This window comes from Podarcis raffonei, chromosome 16 (assembly GCF_027172205.1).
Source record: "Podarcis raffonei isolate rPodRaf1 chromosome 16, rPodRaf1.pri, whole genome shotgun sequence".
Classification (NCBI taxonomy): Eukaryota; Metazoa; Chordata; class Lepidosauria; order Squamata; family Lacertidae; genus Podarcis; species Podarcis raffonei.
The window spans coordinates 28,749,748-28,771,763 of NC_070617.1; the positions used below are offsets into that span (position 1 = coordinate 28,749,748).

The window sequence follows — 22,016 nt, forward strand, 5'->3', positions numbered from 1 at the left end:
GATAAAGGAGAAGAAAATAAAAGGACTTCTAGCTCCCTGTCCTATGATATTCATTCCTTAAGAGCTAACCATTCCATCTTCTATAAACCATTATTGTTTTCTATCTCCAAATTCGCATATTACAAGTTCGTTTTCTCCTTCACGCAAAAAGTTGGTAAGAACTTTCCAAGCCTTAACAAATAATCTGTAATGATTTGCCTCTGATTAAACATGTTCACTTTGTCACCTCAGCCAAGCCCAATAGTTTTATCAGCCTCTCTAGTGGGTACAGGTCTGTCTTGCCATCTTTGTGCATCTCGCCTCTGTAATCATATATTGAAGTAATCTTCCACAATCCTTTTCCAGTTGTCTGCCCCGCCCCCCCCCAAAAAAGAGTTCTGGCTTCAGCTGAACATTAACCTTTAAAATCTGCTGTATCAATGTACGTATTTGCATCCAATATTTTTTTAGTCGTTTTACATGTTACCTGTCCTGATTCTTCCAATCCCACCTATCTTCTTACTTCCTTTTTTTTAATAATATTTTTATTCATTTTCAAATACAAATTTATAAAACCACATCAAGATTTTCACACATTCTTCTTTTGAACATCCCTCAGTTTCTCTGCCAATCTTCCATTTTAATTTTTTACATCTACGCATTTCCTAATTTTAATATTGCCTTTTGACATACCCCTTCCAATTCTATTCCCTTTTTTACAATAGTTCTCAAACTTTCACAGAGCATCCTGAAAACCCACAAGCGTTGTCTGTTCATCACATATGCTTTTCAGATAACCTGCAAATTTCCCCCAGTCTTCAATGAACTTATGGTCCCGTAAATATCGAATCTTCCCTGTTAATTTGTCCAATTCTGAAAAATCCATCAGTTTCATTCTCCATTCTTCGACCGTCGGTAAATCTTCCTGTTTCCATTTTTGGGCCAGTAATATTCTCGCCGCTGTCACTGCGTATTGGAAAAGTTTACAGTCTTTTCTGTTTAGTTCATTTCCTACTATTCCTAGTAGAAAAGCCCCTGGTTTCTTAACAAATGTATATTTCAACATCTTTTTCAGTTCATTATATATCATTTCCCAAAAGCTTTTCACCTTTTTACATTCCCACCACATATGGTAAAATGTCCCTTCTTTTTCTTTACATTTCCAACACTTGTTACATGTTTTGTACATTTTTGCAAGTTTTACTGGTGTAATATACCGTCTATATACCATTTTCATAACATTTTCCTTTAACACAGTACATGCTGTAAATTTTAACCTTTCATTCCATAATTTTGTCCAGTCATTAAGTTGTATATTATACCCAAAATCTCTCGTCCAACGTACCATAACCGATTTAACTTCTTCATCTTTTGTATACCATTCCAGCAGCAATTTATACATTCTTGATAAAATTTTATAATCATTACTTAATATTTCTTTTTGAAATTTTGAGTCTTTTTCCTCATAACCGCTCTCTTTAAGATCCTTTTTAAACATTTCATTAACCTGGTAGTAATGCAACCAATCATACACATGTTCTTTTACCTCATCATAGGGTTTCATTCTCCATTTCCCTCCTTCTTTGACAATCAACTCTCCATATGTTATCCATTTCCCCCTCATATTGATCTTTTTAACACTCATCACCTCTAATGGAGATAACCAGTGTGGAACTCTTGGTTCTAATAGGTTTTTATACCTATCCCATATTTCTATCAGAGATCTTCGGAAAATGTGGTTTTCAAAACTTTTATGGATTTTCTTCTTTTCACACCATAAATATGCGTGCCAACCAAATCTGTTGTCAAATCCTTCCAAGTCTAACAACTCTCCATTTTCTAATTTTATCCACTCCTTTAACCAACAGAGGCATGATGCTTCATAATATAATTTCAAGTCTGGCAGAGCGAAGCCTCCTCTTTCTTTCGCGTCTGTTAATAACTACCTTCTTACTTCCAACCAGTCCAGAGGGGTTGCCCTTCCTGGCTCCTTTGTCCTCTTTAGTTTCTGTAGAATTCATGAGGAAGGAGGGTGAGAAGAAAAGAACTAGAATTTGTTGGCTTCATTCTTTTATTGGCCACTGACTGTTTGGGCTCCCTGTTTCCTGCCTTACCAGTTCCACACCCCCCCCCCGGAGATACATCTATTTAGGTAAAGGGACCCCTGACCATCAGGTCCAGTCGTGGGCAACTCTGGGGTTGCGACACTCATCTTGCTTTATTGACCGAGGGAGCCAGCGTACAGCTTCCGGGTCATGTGGCCAGCATGACTAAGCCGCTTCTGACGAACCAGAGCAGCACACGGAAACGGCGTTTACCTTCCCACTGGAGCGGTACCTATTTATCTACTTGCACTTTGATGTGCTTTCAAACTGCTAGGTTGGCAGGAGCTGGGACTGAGCAACGGGAGCTCACCCCGTCGCGGGGATTTGAACCGCCGACCTTCTGATCGGCAAGTCCTAGGCTCTGTGATTTAACCCACAGCGCCACCCGCGTCCCATATATCTATTTAGGTACAGGTAAAAGACAAGGTTCCTGGTGCCATCACTGGATATAACATGGCTCTGTGTTCTTTTCATCCTGCTGTTATTTTTCCCCCAGGTGCCCTGACTGTCCGTCTGCTCGGTCGGACGCGGAGTTGGGACGATGGCTGCGATCAGGATGGAGTGAGCCCTGAGGCCCTTTTCACCCGCTACCCTCAGCTGAGGAGCATTCTGCTCAAGGAGTTAGCCGTGGCTGCAGAGGAGTCCACAGGGCCCCAGAGAGGGAGGTTTCGACTCTGCCCGTCCCTCTACGCCATCCTCACCTTTCTGGCAAAACTCCAGCCTGGTGGCACAGATACATGGAATAGGTAGGCAACTCAGGCAGAATCTCGCCCATGGCGGGAAGGAGGGATCAAAGGCAGTGCTGGATTTATGTATAAGCTAAACAAGCTATAGCTTAGGACCCCCCTCTCTTGGGGGACCCCAAAAATGTGAAGGAAAAAAACCTAATGTACATTTCCAAAATATAAGATAAAAAACAAATAAAATAAAACCTACATACAGCAACAGAGTTTTGTGTTGTGTAGGCTCCTATGATGTAAGTAATGGGCTCCGCCTGCTAGCCTGCTCCCTAAAATGTCACTGGTTTGCTCATTTCTATATGGCTTTAAGATACCTATTAGGTCCATAAGTTACCATATAGCATATATTCCACACAAAAAACAGCGATAATTTGTTGTTGACAAAGGACAGCTGGACATATAAAGGACCCCATTACCTTCAGTAGCTTAAAGGTAAAGGGACCCCTGACCATTAGGTCGAGTCGTGACCGACTCTGGGGTTGCGGCGCTCATCTCGCTTTATTGGCCGAGGGAGCCAGCATACAGCTTCTGGGTCATGTGGCCAGCATGACTAAGCCACTTCTGGCGAACCAGAGCAGCACACGGAAACGCCGTTTACCTTCCTGCTGGTGCAGTACCTATTGATCTACTTGCACTTTGACATGCTTTTGAACTGCTAGGTTGGCAGGAGCAGGGACCGAGCAACGGGAGCTCACTCCGTTGCGGGGATTCGAACCGCCGACCTTCTGATCGGCAAGTCCTAGGCTCTGTGGTTTAACCCACAGCGCCACCCACGTCCCTTCAGTAGCTTAGGGCCTCATCAAACCTAAATCCAGCCCTGACCAAAGGTGATTGGACAGTCGCAGTCGGGTTTTGTGCAGGTATTTTTGCTTGCACACCAAGGCACATGGATGGAGCTCAGCTCAGGGCTGTGGGTCAAGCCCCAAGTTAGGCAAAAAATAATAAGATTCCTGCATTGCAGAGGGTTTTATTCAATGACCATCGTGGTCCCTTCCAACTCTTCGATTCTGTGATTCTGTGGTATTGGATCGAATATTTATTGTTATGACTGGTGACCTGCGTTAAAGAAACAAAATAAGAAATACGTTATCCAGAGGTGTAAGTAGCCTAGAGTGAAATAAGATTGGCATGAACACTTGAAAAGTAAGGGTCACGTCACAAACTCTAGACCTGGTGAGTTTTGCTTGCTGCAGCAAAGTACTTGGCCATACTGAGAGTGATAGATGCATTTTGGTCTGAAAGGCTTGGGAGGACACGCACACTGAAAGCTAGATACATACACTTCAGGGGCAAGAAGCCTGAGACCTGTAGTTTGTTAACGGTGCTGGGAATTGTAGCTCTGTGAGGGGTAAACTATAATTCCCAGAATTCTTTATTTGGGGGTAGGAAATGTGCTTTCAATTTATGGCCTGTACATTAGAGGTATAAAGCACGTGACTTCCTCCCAAAAAATCCTGGGAGCTGTAGTTTGTTAAGGGTGCTGAGAATTGCACCTCTGCGAGGAGCAAACTATACTTCCCAGTATTCTTTTGTGTTGGAGGTAATAAGAAATGTGCTTTAAATGTATGGTCCTGTGCATTTAAAGCACATGACTTGCCCTGAAGAATCCTGGGAACTAATTTGTTAAGGGCACTGGGAACCATATTCTGAAAACACTGTCTTTCATCCGTTCCTTGTTCTGCAGTGATACCAACGCCTGCTTCCTGGAGCCCCTCGTCCGGCTTTCCGGAAACCCCATACATGCCGTGAGGGTGATGGCAGCCAAGGCCTTGGTCCCGTTAGTTCCTGCGGCGGAATATGGAGGTGTCCTCTTCCGACTGGCCTCGGGTTTGCCGCTGCCGGGGGATGTGCTTTGCCACAATGCCCTGCATGGCAGACTGCTGCAGATCCACGCCGTTCTGGCTCAGGCCCTGAATGCAAACTGGTAAGAGTGGCTCTCTGGTAGTGCCACCCATAATAGTTACCTCTTTTCTTTTTTTTCCAAAAAAATTTATTGGTTTTCACAAAATTATAAACAGACAAACAAACAAACAAACAAAAATCATGACCTTATTAACATTGTTAAGTGACTTCCTCGCTTCCCCTTGGTTGAATTTCAATGCATGCCCTTTTAACGGTTTTCCAATTCAGAGTTCTTGTACACTTAACTTAATCACTTAACGTCATTCTATCTTTCCAGTTCAAAATTAAACATATTAATTCATCACTTAACTTAAATAAAATCCTAAGCCGATCTAATACTTGCAAGCTATTTTCAATTAATTTAACTTAACGAATACTTACCTCTTTTCAGAGGTAAGTCACGCCGGGTTCAAGGGAAGCTTCCTCCTGGGTAACCGTCTATGGAATAGCAGTCTAATTCTGCGTACATAACCAGACCTTTTGAAGGGCAGGGCTTGCCCCAAGGAATCATGGGAAGTGTGGTTTACTGCTCGCAGAGCTACAGTTCCTGGCACCCTTAACAAACTACAGTTCCCAGGATTATTTGGGTGGGTGGTAGTCATGTGCTTTAAATGTATGGTGTATACGTGCATCTTTTTTTCATTCGAACACCTTCTGTCTGTAACTGGGTTTCAGGGCGGTGAGACTAGGGGCCAAATATTGGGAGGTTGGATAGTTAGAATGGAATGGTCTTGGTAGTGGGGTGCACATTTTCATTTTTGTTTTTATATGATTATTACTTCGCCAAAATAAAATAAAATAAATAATGGAGTCTCCTTTGCTAGGTGCCTCCCCTGTAAGCAACGTTAGCCAGTCACACGAGAACTACTAGGGAACTCTCTGAGATTTCTGTAACCAGCCAGTCCAACCTAAACACATCACAATGCATGCAAGCGTTTACAATTTCAGTGAATTAAATGCCTGCGCTTAACACTAATATGGTGGCCTTAACTTCCTTTCAGTCTTCCCCCCGACGTGCTGTTCTCCATCGCTGGCCAGTTGGAAGACCGCCTCTGGTTGCTCACCCCCACGCAGCCATGTCCCCTCGTTCGCATGGCCTACCTCCAAGCTGTTTCCCTCCTGATTGTAAGCTGTTCTCGAGATTTTGAGCAGCGAGTTCGAGAGGTGGTGAGCAGCGAACTGGCCAACTCCGAGCCCTTAGTGAAGCCTGGTGCATCTCAGGTTCAGGTATATTTTTTAAAAAATATATATTTAATCATTTTTTCAATACAAACAACAACCACAAAAAACACGTACAACAAAAACCACAATAACACTAATAACACAATTTAACAATTCAGATTTGAGTACTAATATACCTATGACTACACCTTTTTAACAATATTTCCCCAACTCTCCTCCCCCTACTTCCCACCACTGCCCGCCTTATCGCTTAAATATTCCTTCCAGATTTCTTCATATTTATCCATTCTTAATTTGCGTCGACATGCAATTTGTTCGTATGTAGCTAGTCTGTCCATATTATCAATCCATGTGCTCAATGGAATCTTTTTGCGGCTCTTCCAATTCATCAAAACAAGTTTTTTTGCTTCTAATATGGCACGGTACATCCATTTTTTTTGACCCCTTGTAATCTCCCACGTTTCCAGTATATAATTTAGAATTAAATTCAATTCCCCTAAATAACAATTTCTTTTTATTATTCTTGCTATATATATCTTCACCTCGCACCAAAATGATCTTATCATCGGGCAGTTAATCATCATATGTACTAAGTTCTCATTTTTACTCCCACATCTCCAGCAGTTGTCTGAATTTGTTATTAGGTTCAGGTATATTTTACATCTGCCAAGGCCGGCAGAACTGACAAATAGCAGCAGGTGAAAGCCAGGAGTCCAGCTGGAAACGCTCCATAAAATTTGGCAGGATATAAGATGGTGGTTGACAACTTTTGGGGGTCAGTGTGGGCACATTTTGGGGGTTTTTTGTTCCGCGGGGATGGGCTGCGGGCGCTGGTCACAAAATGGCTGCCATGGGACCTAACATAAAATGGCTGCCCTGGGGTGTGTGGCACAACACATGGCCGCATACAAAAGTGCAGGAAAAAGAGACTGGGATGCATAGTGGTGCATTGTGTGGATTTTAGAGGGGGATATTTACCGTATTTTTCACTCCATAAGACGCACCAGTCCATAAGACGCACCTAGTTTTTGGAAGAGGAAAACAAGAGGGGGAAAAAATCTGAATCCCATAAGCCAGGACAGCCAGCAGGATCGCTGCGCAGCGATCCCGCTGGCTGTCCTGGCTTATGGGATAGCTGTGCGCAGCCTCTCCCGGGCAGCGGGTTGAAGGCTCCCCTTTCCCAAGAGAGGCTGCGCGCGGCTAAGGCTCCCCCAAGAGCCGTGCTCCCTTTAAAGAGCACGCAGAGTGTGTGTGCAGCTCTTGGGGGCTTTTCCCCGAGGAGGGAGAAGGGCAGCCCTTCTCCCTCCTCAGGGAAAAGCCCCCAAGAGCCGCACACACGCTCCACGCAGCTCTTTAAAGGGAGCGCTGAGCAGAGCCTCCCACCTGCATTCACTCCATCAGACGCACACACATTTCTCCTTACTTTTTAGGAGGGGAAAAGTGTGTCTTACAGAGCGAAAAATACGGTAATGGGATCTTTTGCAAGCATGCTTTTGCAGGGACATGCTTGTAGATGCTGGGCTCGCATTCCCTATGCCAGGAATAAGGATGAAATTGATTTTGAAGGCCCCTGCTGAGATGCTTCATCGCAGCAGATGGTGGCAAATAAGACCAAAACAATCCGTAAGAAATTTAGGGTTGCCCCGTTGTTTCCTGTACTATTTGTTTGAATGCTGACGCCTACACAGTTTTCATCCTCTATCCGTGCCTCCTGCTGTTATTTTTTTACAGAAATATTTCTTCATAATTTCACCGTCCTTCCAAGGAGCCTTGGGGCACTGTGCATGGCATTCTCACCCTCAATTTCACAACAACCCTGTGAACCCAGACCTAGGGCTAGTGCAGGGAGCTTCGTGTCTGAATGGAGATTTGAACCTGGGTCCCTACAGTCCTAGTCCAGCACCCTAACTGCTACACCAAACAGGGCTGTCTGAATATACCCAAACCCTGCTGTTCTTGGTTCTCTCCCAGATTGGTTCTGCCACATTCTGCCAGCATGCAGCCTGCTTCCTTTGTCATGAGGCCGCGAGTTCAGGAGCTCCTGAGAGAATTGGCGAAGTTTGCTTGCTCCTGCAAAGGGGGAACGTCGATGTGCAAGTAGCCATTCTGACCTGGGTGACTGAAAAGGAGGAGGAAAACTGTCTGAATTCTAGCCAGGAGTTGCAAATGGTGTTACTGGTGAGCCTTGGCTTATTTTTTATTTATTGGCTTTACGGTATATACTGCCCTTCAACACAAGATCTCAGGGCGGTTCACCGAATAAAATACAGGATAAAGGTAAAGGGACCCCTAACCATTAGGTCCAGACTCTGGGGTTGCGGCGCTCATCTCGCTTTATTGGCCGAGGGAGCCAGCATACAGCTTCTGGGTCATGTGGCCAGCATGACTAAGCTGCTTCTGGCGAACCAGAGCAGCGCACAGAAACGGCGTTTACCTTCCCGCCTGAGCGGTACCTTTTTATCTACTTGCACTTTGACGTGCTTTCAAACTGCTAGGTTGGCAGGAGCAGGGACCGAGCAACGGGAGCTTACCCCGTTGCGGGGATTCGAACCGCCAACCTTCTGATCGGCAAATCCTAGGCTCTGTGGTTTAACCCACAGCGCCACCCGCGTCCCTAAAATACAGGATAAAAACAAGTAAATAAGTAAAACCAAACAGCGAAACAATACCCCCCCCCTTCCCACAGACACATTTAAAGGATGTAGGATATTAATCAGCCAAAGGCATGGTTGAAGTTTTTGCCTGGTGCTGAAAAATATATAGCGAAGCTGTCAGGCGAACTTCCCTGGGGAGGCCGAGGGAGCAGGCGGGGAGCCACTGCAGAAAAGGCCCCGTTTTTGTGTTACCACCCTCTGGACCTCACATAGAGGATGTACATGAAGAAGGGACTCAGGTAATGAACGCAGAGTCTGAGGTGGTTTATATAGAGAGAGGCGTTCCTTCAGGTATTGCAATCCTGAGTACTATTAGTAGTACTATTTATTAAATTTACAGGTCACCTTTTTTTTTTTTTACAGATCTCATGCTCTACCAACTGAGCTGTTGTTGAACAAATTTGTTTCTTAATTTTTGGGCGGCAGAGGCATGTAGGTTGGTTCTCTGTAATGGGGGGCTAACCTGTGTTCCTCCAGAGTTTGCCATGCTACAATTCCCATCGCCCCAAATGTTGGCCATGCTGGTTGGGGCTGATGGGAGTTGTAGTTCAGCAATATCTGGAAGGGCGCAGGTTCCTCCCCATCATGTCCTAGGTTATAAACCTTATTATGTAAAGGTAAAGGACCCCTGGACAGTTAAGTCCAGTCAAAGGCAACTATGGGGTTGCGGCGCTCATCCCGCTTTCAGGCCGAGGGAGCTGGCATTTGTCCACACACAGTTTTCCAAGTCATGTGGCCAGCATGACTAAACCACTTCTGGCGCAACAGGACACCCTGACGGAAACCAGATTGCACAGAAACTCCGTTTACCTTCCCGCCACAGTGGTACCTATTTATCTATTTGCACTGGCGTGCTTTTGAACTGCTAGGTTGGCAGAAGCTGGGACAGAGCAATGGGAGCTCACTCCATCACGGGGATTTGAACCACCGACCTTCCAATCAGCAAGCCCAAGAGGCTCAGTGGTTTAGACCACAGCGCCACCCGTTCCCAATGTGAAATATGTTTCCCTTCTGTTGAATTAGGAGAAACTAGGTCAGATGCTGAAAAAAGGGGCCAACAACGTGCTTCTGAAGTTATACCTAGAAGCTTGTGTGCATCTCTGTAGCAAGCTGAGCTTTCGGAGCCCGGCTTCTTCTCACGAGCTGCGGGGAGCTGTGCTTGCAGAGACCAAGAGAGACCTGCTCTCCATGGTGGGGAACGATGATCTCAGCCCAGAGCTTCTGGGACATGTGCTGTGTCTTACTCCTTTGCTCCTGACTCCAAGGTAAGTAGATTAATTGCCAGAGGAGCCAGTGTGGTGTAGTGGTTAAGAGCGGTAGACTCGTAATCTGGTGAACTGGGTTCGCTTCCCCACTCCTCCACATGCAGCTGCTGGGTGACTTTGGGCCAGTCACACTTCTCTGAACATCTCAGCCCCACTCACCTCACAGAGTGTTTGTTGTGGGGGAGGAAGGGAAAGAAGAATGTTAGCCGCTTTGAGACTCCTTCGGGTAGTGATAAAGTGGGATATCAAATCCAAACTCTTCTTCTGAATACCTGCAGATCACAGGTGGGCAGACTGCTGTTGTGCTCATGTCCATTTACAGGCTTTCCGCAAACATCTGTTCAGCCACTGTGAGAACAGGATGCTAGACTAGATGGGCCACTGGCCTGAGTTAGCAGGGCTCGTTCTTAATATCTTTTGTGTCTGGGGTGGGGAACTTCGGCCACCCAGACAATGCTACACTGCAGGAATGGCAGGTGAAATGGATGGAAAATGCAGAAATGGATAAATTAACTGAATCAGGAAGAATGAGTATTTATGGGAGATTTGTAGAATATCTGGAAATCTATTGTAAACAAAGACATTGGCACGTTTAGAATAAATTCAGCAGTGTATAGGTAACTGAGATAAGATTGAAAAAGAAAAGCACACAGATTGATTAGAATGTGCTGCAAAAAAAGGGTGACCAAAACAAACCATGGAAGGGAAGTCGATATTAAATGTATGATATGTGTTTTGGTGACCATAAAAGTTTTTTAAAAAAGAAAAGATATTTTATTTTATTTATTTATTTTATTTTTATTTTTCAAAATTTGTTTATTACTTTTCCAAATTTAAAACAAACATATCCACAAACATAAAAAGAAAACATCAGAAAACAAACAAACAAACATTTATCCTAACTGTAATAATTCCACTTTTGTTATCATTGTTGGGTGACTTCCTCGAATCCCCCTGGCTGAGTTTCCATATAAATCATTGTAGCAGTTTTCCAAAACTATTTTACTTGGTCCATTGACATCTTTCTTTCTTTTCTTTTTGACTTTTGCCCATAATATCCTACAACATCACATATTTAGATCTTAGGCCAATCTGATACTCACAAGTAAATCTATTTCAGTTATCTTAACAAATTTAACCAAATAATCTTTGAATTTCCTCCATTCTTTATTTTTTATTTTTTAAAGGTGTCGCTACACTACAGCTTTCATCATCCCTAGCCATCAGTCATGCTGACTGGGGCTGGTGTGAGATTGAGTCCAGCAGTGCCTGGAGTGTCACGGTTTCTCGGCACAAAAATATATAGGTTCTCTCTGTTCCCAGCACAAAAGTGCCTAAAGGCAAGGGTGGCATGGAACAAACTTGAGGGATGGTTTGGTTTCAGTTTTCTGCAAATAACATACAGTCGTACCTTGGAAGTCGAACGGAATCCGTCCAACTTCCAAAATGTTCAGAAACCAAAGTGTGGCTTCCGATTGGCTGCAGGAAGCTCCTGCAGCCAATCGGAAGCCGTGGAAGCCCCGTCGGACGTTCGGCTTTCAAAAACAGTTCGCAAACCGGAACACTCACTTCTGGGTTTCAACCGCTCGGGAGCCGATTTGTTCGAGACCAAGGCGTTTGAGATCCAAGGTACAGCTGTACTGGAAAAATGACCTCCTGGCATCGTAAGGACAACGTGCTAGAGATGGACGCTTGGAAGTTAATTAGTGTTGGCCTTCGCTCTCGCTTATTACAAATACTCTTTCCTCCTGGGACAGTACTGAGGATTATCCTTTACTGGAACAGTGGTGTGCAGTCATCGACCAGTGCAGCAACCCCTTGTCTTCAGAGGTGCTCAGAATGGCTGTGGCAAAGTCGCTGAGAATGTCTGGAGCCGATGTGCTCTGGAGAGCCCAAGAATCCTCCAGCTCGTCCCTTCGTGCCCTGGCATTACGGTACGTAGCTATGGGGCCAGGGGTCCAGCATCCTTGGGAAGCTGCCAGGGCCATAGCTGTCACCTTTCAGATTTGAAAATAAGGGATCAGCAGCCTCACGTATCCCGGGGACAGTCTACGGGATATCTAACAATCTGGGATAGCAGCAGGAAGCAGTGGGAAACGGCTCTGGAATAAGGGATTTTCCCACAAAAAAAGGGAAGGTTGATAGCTATGGCCAGGGCACGGCCGACACCTCTCTGCCCTGCCTCTCCCAGCTCCCGCGTTTATTCCCCAAGCAGCACCGGGGGCTTGCTCTACCTACGCATTTAGTTTCCCCCACAATGAAAACTCTGACCCAGTGTCACTGTGGGAAATCAGGTCAGCTTTCTGTTCATTGCACAGGGCTGAGATCTTTTGAGACCTCGCCTTCCTGCCGCCCGCCAAATCGATTTTGTTTTGATTTGAATTTCCCTGCCTGATTTCACAGACTGATTGGTGTGGCCGTTTGCCTGCTTCAGGACGAAGACCAGGAAGTGAGGCACGAGGCCTCCATCTTTGCCAGCCTCGTGGCGCAACGACAGCAGGCGGCCCTGGGGCTTCCCCCTCAAAGCGGCTGCATCTTGCTTCAGAGCAACAAGGGCCTGGTTCTCCTACTGCAGTTCCTGCTGGAGAAGTTTGGGGATTGCCCAGAAGCCTTTGCATCTTTGGTGTGTCACCTTCCTTCTGTGGACCTCGGAGACGCCTTGGCAGAGTTAGAAGCCAAAGGGTAAGGGACAGAAGGAGCCATTGAACTAGAAGGGGGGATAGAGAAATTGGTTGCAAACAAGGAAGAAGCTGATTTATACTATGGTTACCAGATTTTTTTTCAATGAACGGCCTCGGTCCAGTATACCTGAAGGAGCGTCTCCACCCCCATCATTCTGCCCGGACACTGAGGTCCAGCGCCGAGGGCCTTCTGGCGGTTCCCTCATTGCGAGAAGCAAAGCTACAGGGAACCAGGCAGAGGGCCTTCTCGGTAGTGGCGCCCGCCCTGTGGAACGCCCTTCCAGCAGATGTCAAAGCGATAAACAACTACCTGACATTCAGAAGACATCTTAAGGCAGCCCTGTTCAGGGAAGTTTTTAACGTGTGATATTTTACTGTATTTTTGGTTTTTATGGAAGCCGCCCAGAGTGGCTGGGGAGGCCCAGCCAGATGGGCGGGGTATAAATAATAAATTATTATTATTATTATTATTATTATTATTATTATCATCATCATCATCATCATCATCATCATCATCCGGGGACACTTTTCCCCCCCTTAAGCTGAGTAGCAACAGGGAGTCAGTAGTTGGGATGGTGAAGCAAAAGACCCTGGGCCTGAAAACACATACATATTGTATAAAGGTGCAAAGCCCTTCTTTCGCACCCTGGGAAACATAAATGTGCAGTTTTTAAAATACTGGGCAACAGCACGCCGCGCGCCCTCGACTCCTGAGCCTCCCCCAATCTCCTCCTTTGTTGTGACTGATTGGGCAGGTTCGGGAGTTGTGGGTGGGCGGCTGTTGCCCAGTTTTTTAAAAAACTCTGCACATTTATGTTTCACAGGGTGCAAAAGAAGGGCTTTGCACCTTGCCTAGCACCTTGTCTTGCACCCCTCCTGGGCAACGCCCACCCACCTGTGGCTCCCGACCTCCCCCAATCTGTCAAAACAAAGGGGGTAGGGGGCAGGAGATCTGTACTGCCAGACGTCCCTGGTTCCCCTTCAGCAGCGGCGGCGGCAGTGAGCAGCTCCTGAAGCCAGCCAGAGCCAACTGCACTACCAGGCTGGCTCCAGGCTGCTGAGGCTGCCGCTGCCACGTTTCCCGGGGACAAATTTGCAAGTCTGGGGATATCCCGGTGACGGAATTTGTGCAGGGACAGATTTGCAAATCTGGGGACTGTCCCCGGGAAACGGGGACGTCTGGTAACCCTAAGTTAAAGGTAAAGGTACCCCTGCCCCTATGGGCCAGTCTTGACAGACTCTAGGGTTGTGCGCTCATCTCACTCTATAGGCCGGGAGCCAGCGCTGTCCGCAGACACTTCCGGGTCACGTGGCCAGCGTGACGAAGCTGCTCTGGCGAGCCAGCACCAGCACAGCACACGGAAACGCCGTTTACCTTCCCGCTATAAAGCGGTACCTATTTATCATCTTGCACTTAGGGGTGCTTTCAAACTGCTAGTTGGGCAGGAGCTAGGACCGAAAGACGGGAGCTCACCCCACCGCGGGGATTCGAACCGCCGACCAAGCGATCGGCAAGTCCTAGGCGCTGAGGTTTTACCCACAGCGCCACCCGCGTCCCCTTAGACCAGTTGGTCCATTCAGCACAGTTTTGTCTACCCTGGTGGGCAGCAGCTCTCCAGGGTTTGGGGCAAGTGCTGGGACCACCACAACCCTTCTGGGGATGGGCAGTTAATAATCTAACCACCACCACCAGGACTTCCGTATGTTATTGAACTATTGTTTTCATCACCCCAATCATTGGCCATACTGCTGAGACTGATGGGAGTTGGAGTCCAATGACATCTAGAGGGCATTGAGTTAGGGAAGGCTGCTCTGGAGTCTGACCCAATGAATTTCTTTGTTATCTTGCTAGGGATTTGCTAAGGAAGGCCATATAGCTCAGTTGTAGAGGGTGGCGCTGTGGGTTAAACCACAGAGCCTAGGACTTGCCGATCAGAAGGTCGGCGGTTCGAATCCCCACGACGGGGTGAGCTCCCGCTGCTCGGTCCCTGCTCCTGCCAACCTAGCAGTTCGAAAGCACGTTAAAGTGCAAGTAGATAAATAGGTACCACTCCGGCGGGAAGGTAAACGGCGTTTCCGTGCGCTGCTCTGGTTCGCCAGAAGCGGCTTAGTCATGCTGGCCACATGACCTGGAAGCTGTACGCCGGCTCCCTCGGCCAGTAAAGCGAGATGAGCGCCGCAACCCCAGAGTCGTCCGCGACTGGACCTAATGGTCAGGGGTCCCTTTACCTTTAGAGGATCCACTTTGCATGCCAAAGGTTTCAGGTTCGATTCCCCGGACACTCTAGGAAGAGCAGAAGACCTTAAATGAGAACTTTATTTAAGTTCTCGTTTAAGAAAAAAACCTGAAACCTTCCTCCTAGGTATAATGCCACCAGAAATAAAAAAAGAATTTGGACCCCTTTTTATGTACACAACAGTAGCAGCCAGGATCGTAATTGTAAGAAAGTGGAAAAGTAATAAAACATCTACGATAAATGAGTGGCAGGTCCAAATGATAGAATATCTGCAGCTGGCTATGATGACAGGTGGAGTCAGAGGTTATCCAAAACAGAAAGTACAGAAAGAATGGAAAATCTTTAAAAAATATCTGGAAAACTATTGTAATAATAAACATCTCCTGGCAGAACTAGAATGATTTTTGTAAAATAAGAAATATAGTATTTTTGGTATCTGATGAAAACAGAGAAAGTAATATAGTACAGTGGTACCCCGCAAGACGAACGCCTCGGAAGACGAAAAACTCGCTAGACGAAGGAGTTTTTCGTTTTCTTAGCCGCTTCGCAAGACGCATTTCCCTATGGGCTTGCTTCGCAAAACGAAGCTTGCCCCGCAAGCTCCGGGGATAGCGGGGAAGCGCAGCGCGTCTTCCCCGCTGTCCCCGGACCTCTTTTGAAGCAAGGGGCGGCAACGGGGAGAAGCTTTAAACAGGTCCGGGGACAGAGGGGAAGGTGCGCGGCGCTTCCCGTCTGTCCCCGGACGGTCTCCATAGGAACGCATTGATTGATTTTCAATGCATTCCTATGGGAAACCGTACTTCGCAAGAAGAAAAAACTTGTGGAACGAATTAATTTCGTCTTGCGAGGCACCACTGTAATCTGGAACTGTGTGTGAAAAAAATAATAGAAATAATAATACAGTGAGTCTAATTGGAAGTCAAATGTGTTTATTTCCCCCCTTTTATTTATTTATTTATTAAAATTTTATTGGAATTTTATTTACAACATAACACAACCCCCCCACCCCCCATACACATTAGACGTGAACATAACGCACAGTGAACATAACATACAGAAATACAAACAATACAAATAAAATACTTCCTTTATACTGTATCTGGCCTCCTTTTTTACTTTTTATAAACTGTCCTTTATGAATAATTATTAAGAATTTTCTGATTATCCACAAAGTCTTTAATTCTTTCTTTAAATCTTTTTTCTTCTTCTTTTAATCTCTAGCTTCTTTTTTTTGGCCCTTTTCTGCTAAGAGATAAAAGTTAAATATGAAAATTTGAGTAAGTTAAAGTGATGCTCTGCAATTTTTCAACTATTGTTAAAGATGGTCAATTGTAATGAACTGATGTAGTAGTGATTGTGGATTTTTTGTTATTGTTGAATCTTAAAGTATTCAAAGTACCGTATTTTTCGTCCTATAGGGCGCACCGGCCCATAGGACGCACCTCGTTTTTTGGGGGGGAAATGAATAAAAAAAAATTATTTCCCCCCCCCCAGCCGCAGCTGCAGCCCCAAGCCTTGCGCACACCTGCCCGAAGCATGGGGTGCCCTCCGGAGGGCTCCCCGTGCTTCAGGCTGCAAGCTGCCGCCCCAAGCCTCGCGCGCCCGGCGGGACCTCCCGCCGGGCGCACAAGGCTTGCGGATAGCTTCCTGAAGCCTGGAGAGCTAGAGGCATCGGTGCGCACCGACCCATCTCACTCTCCAGGCTTCAGTGAAAGCCTGCATTCGCCCCATAGGACGCACTCACATTTCCCCTTCATTTTTTGGAGGGGAAAAAGTGCATCCTATGGGGCGAAAAATACGGTACAACAACAAAATAGGAAGAGCAGAAGAAAAAAGTTAGTTAGCTCGCTAAATCAAATACAGTGGCTTTTAAGCACATCTCTCTCTCTCTTTCAGGGTCGTCAGTCTTTACAAAGAGGACGAGCCCAACGTTTACGCAGAACCAGTTATCTTTTCTCAAACGCTGCTGCCTTTTCTCCTCCAGCTGCTTGGCAGAGCGTCCACCTCCCTGAAGCTTTGGGTACCCATGCAGTGCTGGCTAAAAGCCACTGGGCCCGGAGTCTTCTCTAGCCTCCATCACTGCAGGCTGTGGTGGAGCCAAGGTGAGTTTGAAACCTGCAGAGCAGTTATTATTACTGCTTATTCAATTTATGTACCGCCCTTCGTTGCAAGATTTCGGGACGGTTCACAGAATAAAATACAAGATGAAACACAAGTAAGTAAATAATTAAAACAAAGACTACAAAACAGTAGACCCTCCCCTTCCCACATTCGCATTTAAAAAGCCATGGGACCTGGGAACATTTTTGCCTGGCATCTAAAATATAAATACCTGAAGGAGTGTCTCCACCCCCATCATTCAGCCCGGACACCAGGGTCCACCTCAGAGGGCCTACGGTGGTTCCCTCACTGCGAGAAGTGAGGTTACAGGGAACCAGGCAGGGGGCCTTCTTGGTGGTGTCACCCGCCCTGTGGAACGCCTCCCATCAGATGTCAAGGAAATAAACAACTACCTGACTTTTAGAAGACACCTGAAGGCAGCCCTGTTTAGGGAAGCTTTTTATGTTTGATGCTTTATTATTATTATTATTATTATTATTATTATTATTATTATTATTATTATTAATCATACAGTGGTACCTCTGGATGCGAACGGGATCCGTTCTGGAGCCCCATTCACATCCTGGGTAAAACATAAGACGCGACTGTCGTGTTTTGCTGCTTCTGCGCATGCGCGTGACGTCATTTTGAGTGCCTGTGCATCCGCGAGTGGCAAAACCCGGAAGTAATGTGCTCCATGACTTCCAGGTCGCCGCGGAGCATAACTTGAAAACGCTCAACCTGAAGCACATTTAACCTGAGGTATGACTGTATTCTGTTGGGAGCCGCCCAGAGTGGCTGGGGAACCCCAACCAGATGAGTGGGGTATTAATAATATATCATGATCATTATCATTATCATCCATGGGAATTGCCATCCCAAATGTCTTGAGGGCACTCGGTTGGGGAAGGGCTGGCCTCAGCGCTCAAATGTGTGTCCTGTGTCTTTCAGCTGACAGCGCTTCTCTGCACCTGAAGGCTCTGGGTTGTCCAAAAGTCCACGTTGCCATCGCAGCACTGCTGGTCAAGGCTGTCCTTCTGGCAAGCATGCTGGAGCTCCTGGAAAAGACGAGTCAACCCAACGTCGAAGGGATTGACTTCACTGCCCAGAAGCTGAGATGTGTGGCTTTGTCTACTCAGAAGCTGCTGACTCAACATGGAATGACTTTTGCAATCAACTTAGAGACAGGGCAAGAGTCATTCTGATTTATTTCTTTAGTGACTCACCAAGGGCTTTTTTTTTAACAAAAACCATAAAGGAGAAAGAGGCTGCTACTTGGGAGATCACCATTGCATCCTCTTACACAGAATAGAGGGACTTGCTGGCCCAAAATCTAAATTTCCGTTGATGCAGGCAGCTTCCGAATGGCCAGGACCAAATGGAATATCTTTCCTTCCACCTAAAGATGTTTTGGAGGTTTCTCAGTGTTAAGTTGTGGGTGAACATATCAGACGACACAGCGATTCTTCAAACAGCTCTTGTTTATTCACGGGCCAGAACAGAACTGAAGGGTTCAGCCAGCCTGCTTATATAGAGCTCCACTACAACGCAACTGTAACACTTTCTGTAACTACCCAAACACTGAACGTCACTTTCAATCCCTTATTTGCATATGTGGACCTGAGTGAAAACTATCTACAGTATCCCCCTGCTGGCCCAGGGTGAGAACTTCAGTACATAACACTCAAGATGAAAGGCTTGCAAGTCAGAGCTCAGCTATAAGAAGCTATTGGGCAGGAGGTGGGAAGTCAAGCCAGACCATGCAACAGACAGGAAGTCTCTATGGCTCTTCCTGTCGAGGCCAATCAGTAGCCTTAGTGGGTGGAATCATGCCAGTGCTTAGCGATCCTCTGCTCCAGGCAGGGAGAAACTGTTGGTGCTCCAGCTGTATTGATGAACTACAACTCCAGCCCCAGCAAGCATGACCAATGGCCAGGCGTGATGGGAGTTGTAGTTCAGCAACATCTGGGGGTGGGCAAAAGTTTCTCCTTCCCTGCCCTTAACAGTGTTGGCTTCCCCCTTCTCTCTCCCCCCACCCCACAGTAAATGTTGTGCTTTCAGGGTAAGGAGGACAGTCTGCAACTTAACAGTCTGCCCTACTGTTGGGTAGATTTTTACTGTGAATGTAGCTCAGTTTTTTTCTCAGCTGGCTGCATTTTACTGCATCCGTTTTCAAGGCTCGCTTCTTTGCTCTTGTTCTAAGGAGCTCAAGATCCCGCTAGAGGGCTGAGGAAAATAAACTTGTCAAGTGGAATATGGACAAAATGAGCTTGTACCAGATTTTCTCATTTTAATAGAGTGGGATATTTAAAAGGAAAGAACGAACGTGAATGTTGTTAATTCCTGTGAATTGATTCGTGTGTGTGTGTGTGTGTGTGTGTGTGTGTGTGTGTGTGTTTGGTTTTCAGTCAGTTAAGAATGGAGACATTGACATAGTCATCATGACTTACTGGCTCCCAGTAGGTTTCCAAGGACAATTCAAAGTGTTGGTGCTGACCTTTAAAGACCTAAATGGCCTCAGCCCAGTATACCTGAAGGAGCGTCTCCACCCCCATTGCTCACTAAAGTCTGAGGGCCTTCTGGCGGTTCCCTCCCTGCGAGAAGTGAAGTTTCAGGGAACCAGGCAGAGGGCCTTTTTGGTAACGACACCCTCCCTGTGGAATGCCCTCCATTCAGATGTCAAGGAAATAATCTGACTTTTAGAAGACATCTGAAGGCAGCCCTCTTTAGGGATGTTTTTAATGTTTGATGTTTTATCATGTTTTTTTAATATTGGGAGCCACCCAGAGTGGCTGGGGAAACCCACCCAGATGGGTGGGGTATAAATAAATTGTTGTTGTTGTTGTTGTTGTTATTATTATTATTATTATTATTATTATTATGTGAAAAATTCATAAACATATGGAGTCCGTCTTGTGGAATGCTCTGCCAACCAACGGAGATTCAACAGGAGCCTTCCATTTCAACTTTTAAATGCCTGCTAGAAAAAAAAATCTATTCCGTCAGACTTCTGCAGACAATTCAGAACACACCTTTCCAGAACAGCTGGTTTTCCATTTTCATATGCTTATTACTGGATGGGTGGCACTGCTTTAGTGCTGTTCAACATATGCATGAAACCACAGAGTGGGGTCATCCGGAGTTTTGGACCACCTTGTCAGCAATTTCGTGATGACACACAGAGCTCTACTTCTCCTTTGCATCTGCAGGTAAGGCAGTGGAAGTGCTGGACCGGTGTCTTGCCTCAATAATGGACTGGATTATTTATCCTTCCATCAGTTTCTGCTGGTGGCCCAGCTGCACCCCTTATCTGAACCGGGTTAGCCTGACTTCTATCTATGCTTTGGTAACCTCTAGGTTAAATTACTGCAGTGCGTTACCATAGAACTGTAGAAGATGGAAGGGACCTCAAGGGTCATCTAGTCCAACCCCCAGTTGGTGCAGAATTAAGCAGCCAGTTGCTCACTGGGGCAAGACGGTTTGACACCAATCCCCGCCCAACTGGACTGGCTACCAATCAGTTTCCAGGACCCCTTCAAAGTGCTGGTTTTGACCTATAAAGCCTTAACGTTGTGAACCCCCCTGAGATCTTTGGATGAAGGGCGGTATACGAATTTAATAAAATAAAATAAATAAAACAGCTCAGGACTGCAATCCCTCAAGGACCTCTATGGCCTTTTAAACTCGGTTGGGGGTGGGGGGGAGGAGGTTTATTGTTTTTTCCTACTACGGTACTTATTTTTGTGACCTTATATCATAAACCACCCTGTGATCCTCTGAGGAAGGGCAGCACAGAAATTTAATAACTAACTAACTGGTTTTAGATACCATATGGCTGTTGCAAACCACTCATATTTTTATGAACAGCAATGTGCAATTTTTAAAAAAATAAATAGCCTTAATATAAAAAAAAGGAACACCAAACCATGGAAGGAAGAACACACAGATTCCCAGGTGGTTGTGGGGATTAAATGGCTCCTTGGTGTAATAAAAAAGTGGGGCATAAATGCAAAATAAACAAGCAAACTTAAATTTCCTTCCTTTCCGTGGTTGTACTGTGGGCAGAGTTCAGTTGCATGCGCCCCGATGGGTCTACTCTGAGTAAATGCTGGACACTTTATTTTTTAAGGCTCCAGCGAACTGGCTGAGGTCAGTTCTCCACGTCGTCGGCCAGGCGGTGACGATCCCGTGACTTGGAGGGTTAACCCGGACCCCCACTTGCCTGCCCCCTTTGCAGAAGGAGTCCCAAAGGCGGATCTTGGCTGCTGCGTCCGCACTGCGCTCCGATGGCGCACGGGCGAAGCCTTGCGCGCTCCTGAGCTTGGAGGCGCCTCTCTCCTCCGCCGCCTCCTCGCCCTTCTCGGACCAAAAAGGTGGGAGAGGAAATACCATCGAGCGAGAAAATCTAAGGGAAATACCGCGTGGCTTTCTCCAGAGCCATTTCCTCTCCCTCCTCCCTCCCCCCCCCCGCCCCCGTGTTATTATTATTTGTATGGTTTGTGGCTATCATTGCTTTTGCTATCAAAAACGACCGGAACGGGGTCCCCCTCCTGCATCCTCGCCATCGGTGGCACCAGCACTTTGCACATGCTCAGGGGGCGCTGCCTTTAGCTCCAGAAGTTGCGGTTGGTAGGAAGTGGTCAGAAGGGAAGCGAGTAGGGGGGGGTGTGCGTATGCACAGACACGCAACGCCCCTTGTTCTTCGCTTTGGAGAGTGTGATGAGGACGAAGGAGATGCGAGAGCCCCGAAACCCGGCGGGTAGGAGAGGCGGTAAGTTGTAGACTTTCCTTCCTTGCTATGTTGTTGTTGTTGTTTAGTCGTTTAGTCGTGTCCGACTCTCCATGACCCCATGGACCAGAGCACGCCAGGCACTCCTGTCTTCCACTGCCTCCCGCAGTTTGGTCAAACTCATGCTGGTAGCTTCGAAAACACTGTCCAACCATCTCGTCCTCTGTCGTCCCCTTCTCCTTGTGCCCTCCATCTTTCCCAACATCGGGGTCTTTTCCAGGGAGTCTTCTCTTCTCATGAGGTGGCCAAAGTCTTGGAGCCTCAGCTTCAGGATCTGTCCTTCCAGTGAGCACTCAGGGCTGATTTCCTTCAGAATGGAGAGGTTTGATCTTCTTGCAGTCCATGGGACTCTCAAGAGTCTCCTCCAGCACCATAATTCAAA

At 46.4% G+C, this 22,016-nt stretch overlaps 1 protein-coding gene across 9 annotated transcripts in view; it reads left to right on the forward strand.

The window, feature by feature from the left end:
* Window positions 1-22,016, forward strand: part of LOC128403894 (thyroid adenoma-associated protein homolog) — a 74,156-nt gene that overhangs the window by 45,412 nt on the left and 6,728 nt on the right. For 5 of the 9 annotated variants that reach the window (XM_053369040.1, XM_053369044.1, XM_053369043.1 and 2 more), the window contains 8 exons: window positions 2,581-2,830; window positions 4,509-4,748; window positions 5,728-5,953; window positions 7,880-8,086; window positions 9,586-9,827; window positions 11,585-11,761; window positions 12,231-12,509; window positions 16,642-16,847. In XM_053369040.1, the coding sequence (XP_053225015.1) occupies window positions 2,581-2,830; window positions 4,509-4,748; window positions 5,728-5,953; window positions 7,880-8,086; window positions 9,586-9,827; window positions 11,585-11,761; window positions 12,231-12,509; window positions 16,642-16,847 (1,827 nt within the window). Of the gene's footprint in view, window positions 1-2,580; window positions 2,831-4,508; window positions 4,749-5,727; window positions 5,954-7,879; window positions 8,087-9,585; window positions 9,828-11,584; window positions 11,762-12,230; window positions 12,510-16,641; window positions 16,848-17,796; window positions 18,082-22,016 lie in introns of those variants that run through there. The other 4 variants (XR_008328019.1, XM_053369046.1, XM_053369045.1 and 1 more) reach the window with 4 other exon arrangements.